The sequence below is a fragment of the Pteropus alecto genome, unplaced genomic scaffold (assembly GCF_000325575.1).
Source record: "Pteropus alecto unplaced genomic scaffold, ASM32557v1 scaffold109, whole genome shotgun sequence".
NCBI classification, from domain to species: Eukaryota; Metazoa; Chordata; class Mammalia; order Chiroptera; family Pteropodidae; genus Pteropus; species Pteropus alecto.
This window is the reverse complement of record NW_006494608.1, coordinates 10,474,919-10,484,199: the sequence shown is the minus strand read 5'-3', so window position 1 is coordinate 10,484,199 and position 9,281 is coordinate 10,474,919. Positions and strand designations below refer to the sequence as shown.

Genomic DNA, 9,281 nt, shown 5'->3' with positions numbered 1-9,281 from the left:
GATAACATATAAAACATGGATGATACAATACATTATTTTCTAGAAAGGAATTTCTGAGGACAATAAAATTACTATAAGAAGTATACAGAGGTTGAAATAACTGTGTTCTCCTCTTTGCTTCCCCCATTTAAATTAGCTCTCTCAATTCAACATATTTCTAGATTTCTAAATATCTGTTTTCTGCCTTTGCTAAGTAATTGCCTCATGAGTTTCCATGATTTTCAGAATGCAATGCCCCTTCACAATCTGCAAACCTAAAAAGTTCTTATATCTCTGAGGAGTGAATTTTGCTGATTTCCCTGCTCCTCCTGCTGTGGAAAGGACATGGATTAGTAAGAGACACAGATGTTTAAGGACATGGATTAGTAAGAGACACAGAGGCTTAAGCCAAAAATCTGACATCATTCCTGATTCCCTCCCTCTTGTCTTTACCCCAATAATCAGCCTATCTCTATCTCCTATTGATTCTTCCTCTTAAATGTCTCTCAAATCTGCTAACTGCTCTTGCCATTTCCCTGGCTCTAGCCCTAATGCAGACCCTTATAACTTTTCACTTGGATTTCTGTTTCACAGCCAGTCACTGATTCATCTATTATTACCATGTCTATTTAGCAGACAGAGTGATCTTTTTAAAATGCTGACGTGACCATGTCTATCTAATTAATAGTACTGAATGTCCTTTCATTGCCAAAAGGGCAGAGAATAAATTCCTCAGTGTGGCTTTTGGGCCCCTCACGACCTGGCCCCTGCCTACCTCTCAAACATCATCTCTCACCACTCTCCTCATGTTCAAGCCATCTCCGAATGTGCAGATTTCCTTGATGCCACCATAGTTCTAAACCTCTGTATCTTTGTTCAGGCTATTTATTTGGTTCTTCCCATACCTATTTTCCTTCTGTTGGAAAAGGTCAGGTCTTCCCTGACTCTCTGAGCTAGGTTAAGTTTCTCTTCTCTTTGTGTCCCACATTCATCACACTTTGTAAGCACTTGTCCCATTACTGTCTTCCACTAGAATGTAAGTGCTAAGAAGAGGGGCCATGTTTGTTTTGTTCACTCCAGCATCCCCAGCATCCACAAGCTCAGGTAGTCAAAATAAATATTTGCTAACTAAATGAGTAGTGTGATTGGGACTGAAAACTTACTATTGAAAATAATTGAAAGTGAACATAATTATAAGAAAACATAGGAAACTTTTTTTTCAAAGGCACAACTAGTCACATTCCATCTACAGTGAATATTTGTAACATTCCAGAGTTTAAATCCTGAATGCTAAGTCTGTAGTCAAATTGCACTTCATCAGACCTACAATTTAGGCGTGGTGTTTAGCTGCCCAAGTTGACATCTGGGTGACTCATTTTAATTTGACTGTTTGAGGTTAGCTTCCACAGCTGTTATAGTACTGTATTGTCAATCACTTGTCTTTCGGATCAGAGTTTAACTGATTTGGAGGAAGAAAACAACAATATTCAAAAGACTTATTTTTCAATCTTCCAGGAGGAAACAACTAGTACTCTTCCCCTACATGTCCATATACAGCTCTCAGATTGTGAATATTCTTTACAAAAAAAAAAAAATGAAAACAATGAATGATACTTGAAGGTATGTTTCTATGTTTTTAATTTGTCCTCCGTATGTAAAATTTCAATATATGGTCTTTAAAAATAAAAACTGAGTTTTCCTCCAAAGCTAAAAACTAAGATAGAGCATTTAAGCCTCATTCCCTTCATTCAACAAATGTTCACCAGACACTGCAGGCTTGTGATCAGTGCTGTGGTAGAATTACATTTTGATGTGTTTTATAATGTGCTTTAATCCTCTACTTTTTGTTACCCTGTGACTCTTCAGACAACAGCTGGGCATTCTACTTGTATGTGTCAGGGAAGAGTTTTTACAGAACACGGAAGGAAAAAAAAAAAACCCTTTCTCTAAGCTTTTATGGCTTTTAAGCTTCAAATCCTAAACTTTGAAAGACTTGGGGCATAACATTTTTAAAAACCATGTAATTCGTTGAAACATTTCCACTCCCAGATTAGATAAGAATCTACGCCTAAAGAAAAGAGGAGGGGAAAGGTAAAGAGAAGGGAGGAGACGAAAGGAGGAGAGGAAAGAAATGTAGAGGAGAAGAGAGAATCAGGGAAGCAAAAGAATGATATGCTGGATGATCCCCCATACAGGGACCCTGTTTTGGATCTCCCTGGACTCTATTCAGCTGGAGAGAAAGTTGGAATCTCCTGACAGGTTTGGAGATCTAAGTAAATGAGAACCAATTTCACCTTTCTCTTGTAGGGTTGTGAGAAGCAACAAGGTATCAGAGTTTTTCTGTGCTCATATTGTATTAGCTCTAATGAGGAAAACAGAAATAACTCTATTTAAAACTGAGGAAATTTCATTTTGACAAGGAATTGACTACGGAGATGGTAAAGAAACTGAGAGGCCAAAGGAGTCACGACACAGTCTAGAGATTAGCACTAGCAGGAAGCTGCTACTAATCCTTTGTTGGAAGGACTAGAGGGAAAGATGGTGTTATTGGAGCCCAGGGGCCAAGGTCATCCTGGGAAGCTGGAACCGCGGCAGGCCTGAGAAGAGGAACTACATTACAAAGGAAATGCAGCTGCTGATTATGATACAAAGAGAGGTAGAAGAAAACCCTGGTCTCTTCCTCCTTCTGACCCCTCCGTCTGTTTACAAATGCCTTAAAAGCACCAAACCCAACTGGAATCTAGCTGACATGAGTCAGCTACTTTGTAGCAGAGTGCGAGAAAGGTGACGCAGGAGTCTCATGGCAAATAAACCCAAATTGAGAGCAGGAAAATGTTTGCTAAAGATGTCTAGGGCTATGGATTTAAATCATCCTCACACAGTTCTCATCTCCCAGCATGACCCAGAAGAGCCCAGAACAAGGCATATAAGACAAAAGAGCCTGAAGAATTGAAGGGGGCTTGATGCTGGGACAACAGCCCATTAAAATCTTTCAGAAACATGGCAAATCTTTCCAGATTTACCTTCCTTTTGATGAGTAAATGGAGTAGTGCTGGAGTGATAGGATGGATGTGACCTGAGTTTCAACATTAATGAGTAGCAAGGCAGCTTTCAGAAACTCATTAGTTCCTTAAAATGTATCCTTTTGTAGATTTGATGAGGCCATTTCCAGACTTCAGTTTTGAACTAAAGATTTGGATCTCAAGGCACTCAGTCTTATAGAAGAACATGTAATCCACAAGAAAAATATACTTGAGCCATCTAAAATATGTTATTTCCATATTGACCAAATTTCAATTATGAAAAATCTTCAGATCTATCATGTAACACTCTAATCTGTCAGGACTTTACTTGTAATACTGTAGTTTGCCATTTTTTAAAAGAGAAAAAAAGACCATTAATTTACAAATAACCTCATCTATCACTATTCCAGAAACGATATTTTTAAACTTACATTTTAGGTCTAATAGTTTAATAAAAATAATTCTTGATCTCCCCATTGTTTACAAAATAGAACATGTTTATATTACAGGAAACAATAAAAGTTATTGAACTGTTTTAAACATTTTTTTTTTTACCTCATTAGAGATGTCTGTTCCAGAGAGATCTACTGATACCAAGTTAGGGATGTTTACAATATATTCAATTCCTAGGTCAGTCAAATGTTCACAATTTCGTAAACTCAAGTAGTTTAAATTAGGGCAGCTGAAAGAAACAGCATGAAAAATTAATTTTAGCTTTTAATCACACTGCCAGTATCAATTTCTTCACATAAAAACTATCTGAGAAAGCAAATGGTATTAAAGCAAGGATTTTCCTTTTCTCAACATGAAAGTAAGCTTAAAAGTAGAAAATAATTTGTCATTACAAAGTTGGATGGAGGTTGGTTATTACATAAAACATTCTTTCTGTGATTGTTTCATATTGCAATTTCTAATAAGAAAAAATATATCAAATGCATACAAAGAGTTATCATGTAAGTACCACAATGAATGACCCTAAAAGTGCAAAGTTAGGTTTTACACTTACCCCCTACAAGTTTGCTATAGGAATTGGGCTTGACCCTTAGTGTACACAAGACCTCTGACAAGTAAGGAGAATTACGAATAAACCCACCAGCTAGAACATTCCTTGAGAAATGCTGGAGTAAAAGTTTCCATAGAGATAATATCCTTGAAAAGTACAGAGAAATCACTCCTGCCTAGATATTCACAACTTCATGAATGACTCCATTCCAAACTTTCTCTAAGGTGAAATTAATAAGAAACATCTCATATATAATCAAAAGATTAGTTTAATCTATGACTTCAATGTCTTTTATTTGGCTCCACCGAGTATTGGACCAGCTTCTGGTCATTCCTGATATTTTCCAAATGGCTTTGAAGGTCTATCTCTTATCTCTCCTGTTAGCAGATATACAATTACTAATGATGTGATGTAAAATATTATGGTTTTATCATACCGCTCTGATAGTTTCACAATAGAAGCATCACCCAGGTTGATACAGTTACTTAAATTTAGCTCTCTTATCCTTATGCTCACGGGACCATCAAGAAATTGCTTTAGTCCTATATCACCAATTCTGTAGGAAAGAGTAAAAAAAGTTTTATATAAGATTTGATATGTAAGTATATAGAATAATATTTAAATAATAGTTACTATACCCAATATATTCCAAAATAGCAAGATACCTTTATATTAGTATTTTTAAAACATTTTGAAACCAAATTTGATTATGTGGCTTTTAGTTTAATTTTTTAAAATATAAACGATAGTAATGGGAGAAGTATTAAAAATGCTACTCCTGTTCATTTGTTCATTTAATTAGGTGGCATAATTATTATAATTTTTAAGAAGATAAATGATCCTTAAGGTCTCTTTCTCTTGAGCTAATAAGTGATCAAGTTAAGCAATCCCTAATATAATCTCCTGCAAAAGAAAAAGACCAAAACTTAGGAGAGGAAGAACCAAGACTAACAGTCAAACTACTGCCAGAATCTTGGAGGAATTTGCACTAAATACAAGGTTAATTTACTTGGACTGGAAACCCAATAAGTGACCTGGATGGATCCTTTCCTTTTGAAGCAGAGAAAACCTTAACCTCAGTCTTCCTACACTCTCTCTCTAATCAGAGACACCTGCGTATCAGTGCCATCCCCCAACAGTGTAGGTAGGTCCTGCTTTATAAATGGTTAGAGGTCTGTTTGCTCCATCAGTTCCTTGTCTGATATTGGAACCTTTATTTCTAATTCCATCCGGAGACCACGAATTCTGTCTTTCAAAAAAAGCATTTCAGAAAATAAAGCAGGACTGGAGGTTGCACATTGCATCCTAAGAGAGGCAGTTTTCACATACAACAGCCCTACAGGTGGGTATACAAATGGGAAGAGCCTTGGGCATAGTAAGTGCTGATTGCTGACATCTTTTATACCCTCTACTTGATCAGATTTGTAAATAACTGAGCAATACATACAGGAAGAAGTGGGCCATAGTGTATGGATGCTTGCTGTGCCCATCAACTCACTTTCCATCTCTAATGAGAGAAGAACTGTGCCAACACCTGAGAAAGCAATTAAGGGCCTTGCAGGGGCAAGGGAGTGGGAGGGGCACAAGGAGGAAGGGAGTCCAAACACCAACTGATCGATTCATCTATTGGCAAACACCAGGGCAGGAGTATTCATTGAAAGATATTTTCACTAACAAGAAAATAAAATACAGGATGGGATTTGTAAGACTTGAGAAAGCATACCTCTGAAAATGATTTTAAAAAGAAAATGCAAAAATATTAGAACATGTTGGACAGTGTGAAAGAGGAGTAAGAATTAATAAGAAGCAACCTGGCTGAAACAAAAATATAGTCTAGGATGCATTCTGAGATGAAAAGATGGCCACCTGAGATAAGAACAGATGGAAAAGAAACTAAAAATTCAGTGATAAGAATAATAACCTAATTTAAAGCATCAAAACCAAAATTGACCCTTTTAAAAATTAAATTAGTAAATAAAAAGCGTATTTGAAAAATTGTTTTAGAATGCAAAAATAATGAGAAAAAAGAACTAGAAATATATGAAATTAAAAGATAGAGAATCAGGGTTCCATTCTTAAGTAAAGAGGATTCTTGACAAAGATACAAAAGTAAATAAAAATAAAGTAATAATCAGAGATATATAAAAGCTTTTAAAACAGCAAAGCATTATCCATACATTAAAAAAGGGAAAATAAATAAAAACAAAAAGGTAAAAAATAAGTACAAATAATAGAATACATAGAATAAGCAAAAGAAGGCCAACTATATTGGTTTAACAAATAGAGTCAAAATTACAAGTAATCTATAAGAAACACATTTAAATTAAAATGACAATAAAAACAAAAGAAATTATGAAGGTGTATTAGGCAAATGTAAGTAAAATGAATACAGGTGTGGCAATTTTACATTGAGTCAAAATACTATGATAGGAAAAGTATTAAACAAGACCAACAGTAATTTTATATTGATTACAGGTACCACCCACAATGAAGATAATATAATTGGGTATAGAATCTTGAGATCATATTCTTTCCCTCTTTTACTCTATGTACAGTAAAATGGTGTAATAATGTAGCGATATAAAAATATATGTGTGTATCTGTGTGTAGATTTCCTCTGTAATAGAAATATCAAACATATTTATAATATAAAAATATAAACTAAAATAATGTAAATATCAAATATAAATATATTTTCTGTTACAGAGAAGAAATCCAAGGTCAGTCTAATTTTTGATTATTTTATTTATTTATTTTTTCTGGAATGTTCTGTGTAAGGCATACACACTACCTTGAGTTTGAATTTGTTTATTTTATTTTGATTACTAGTCAGATGGGTTTTTACCCCCTCCGACAGATAGGTTTTTACCCTCTCCGACATACATATTTCTCTCCTTTATCTTTTTAAATGAGAAATCTGATATTTATTAATATCCAAACATCCATATTCATTATTATAATGATCAGTATTTCCAAAGTTGTTTTTTTCACGGTGTATTAAAAAACATAAAGATAGGATTAATGAGCGGAATTTTCTTTGGTATTGAGTTTTAATAAAACTCAGATATTTGCCATTGAGTAGTGTGGATGATTGTTTTCTTAAAATCAATTATCTCATCCCCATATATTTTCACAGAATTAATGATTGTTTGATCTGTGTAGTAATCATTTAGATAATAGAATGATGTAGTGTCATGAGGACTCAAATGACTTTATCCATTTTTTATAGCATTGATAAAATGTAAAGAGTATAGTAAGATAGAGGAATTTAAGCCTTTGTGTAAAAAAAGCATTGCCTTAAAAAACTTCAATTTATTGCCTATATTTTTATTAAAGATATAAAATTCCTTACTATTTCACATAAGTTTCTTAACTTTCTTATTTAAGTATTTCACAAAGTTTAGCTTATCTGTGCTAAGCATAGTAATATAAATATTAGAATTGCTTTATATAAATTATAAAAATATACAGCATGAATTGTGAATCTTTTAAATTACATAATACCTTTTCAATTATAGATGTATAACCAAAAGTAACTTTTGATAATTTTAGCCATGAATTTTATGCAACATATAATATAGCATAAATATAAAATAAAGCAAAAGTAATTAGAAATTCGAAAAGAACATAATTAAGACACAATTTGGTGTAGACTCAGCTTTTGACAAACAAAAAAAAGGGACATAAAAATTTGAATAATGTAATTAATGTATAATTAAGTTCCATGGAATATTTAAAAACATTAACATGCTAAGTGAAATAAGTCACATAAAGATAAATACCATATCATTTCATTTATATGTAGAATCTAAGGAACAAAAAGAATTAACTAGTCAAAAATAGACTCACAAATAAAGAGGACAATCTAGGAGGAGAACTGGGGGGCTGGGAGAATGGGGTGAAGGATTAAAGAAGTACAAATTAATTGTTGATAAATGGTCACGGGGATGAGGAGCATGGCATAGGGAATGCAGTTAGCATTAATGTAATGGCTAGGTGGAGAGCCAGAGGAGAGTCAGGGAGATCGTTTTATAAACTATATAAATCTCTAGCCAACAAACTATATACTTGAAACTAATAATAAAATAAAATTTAAAAAATATATTAACATGCTAAACTACACAACAATCATCGTTCCTACCACCTTTATGCCTAAATAAAAAGATCTCAATTCCAAAAGACAGAAATTGCATGGGCCATAATTTTGTGCCATGATGACATAAAACTAAAAATTAATAACAAAATGATAACTAGAAAGAAACTACTTAAAATTGGAATTCATTTTTAATAAATAATTCTTAGATAAAGAGAAAATCAGATAAATATTATAAAACTATATATAGTTTCAGTTCCAGTCAAGATGGAAGAGTACGTAAATGCTGTGCTTACCTCCTCTAATGACCACCTCAAAATTACAACTAAACCACAGAACGACCATCATTGAGAACTGCCAAAATATCTTTAACTAAAGATACACAGAAGAAGCCACCTGGAGATTGGTAGGAAAGGTGAAGAGATTGGACATGCTGGCCCCACACCCATATGTAGCAGTTAAAAATCAGAAGAAATATCTCAGCTGCAGAGGTCCCGAGGAGCAAGGGTCCCAACCCCAAACACCTGGCTCCCTAGCCCAGGTTTCGAGTACTGGGAAGAGATTCCTCACAACCTTTAGCTGTAAAAACCAGCAGAGATTGTGGCTGAGTGAGACAGATAGCAGATGAAGTCCTAAATTATCCTCTTAAAGGGACTGCATACAAAATTACTCACTGACAGACTCACTCGCTCTGAGCTCCAGAGTTGGGGCAGCAGCTTGAAAAGAACGAGGGGCATATGGGAAGGAACTAAATTGTCTGGGTTCAGGGCGAGGGCTAAAGAGGCAGCTTTCTCTCAGACAGAACTGCTGTCAGAAGTCATTATTCCTTTGTTAAATCCTCTACTCACCCAGCCTGCACAGGTGGATGCCATATCTGAGTCTCCATCAACATGGCTAAGACTGCTCATCCTGCCCTAGTGATTCCCTGAGATCCTACACCCAACTTGTGGGCCCATGCAAGCCACTTCTAGTGGCTTTTCCATACAAACAGCCTGTCTTGGCTATGCTGCGTACTTTCCTAAAAGCTCTCAAAGATTCAGAAACCCCAAACAAGCAGCATCTGGCCTTGGCATGCCCCATACCTTTTGCTGAGCAACCCTAAGTCTGGCACTAGTGACAGCCGACCTTGATTTGTGGCTTGGACTCTCAAAGTATCTCTAAACCCAGTGTTGGGTGGTGGTCA

General features: G+C 34.9%; 1 protein-coding gene across 1 annotated transcript in view; it reads right to left on the bottom strand.

Annotated features, from left to right (window-relative positions):
- Positions 1-9,281, bottom strand: part of FBXL13 (F-box and leucine rich repeat protein 13) — a 257,446-nt gene that overhangs the window by 75,721 nt on the left and 172,444 nt on the right. Inside the window, 2 exon segments of the mRNA XM_025041933.1 lie at positions 3,558-3,684; positions 4,442-4,561. Of these exon segments, the coding sequence (XP_024897701.1) occupies positions 3,558-3,684; positions 4,442-4,561 (247 nt within the window).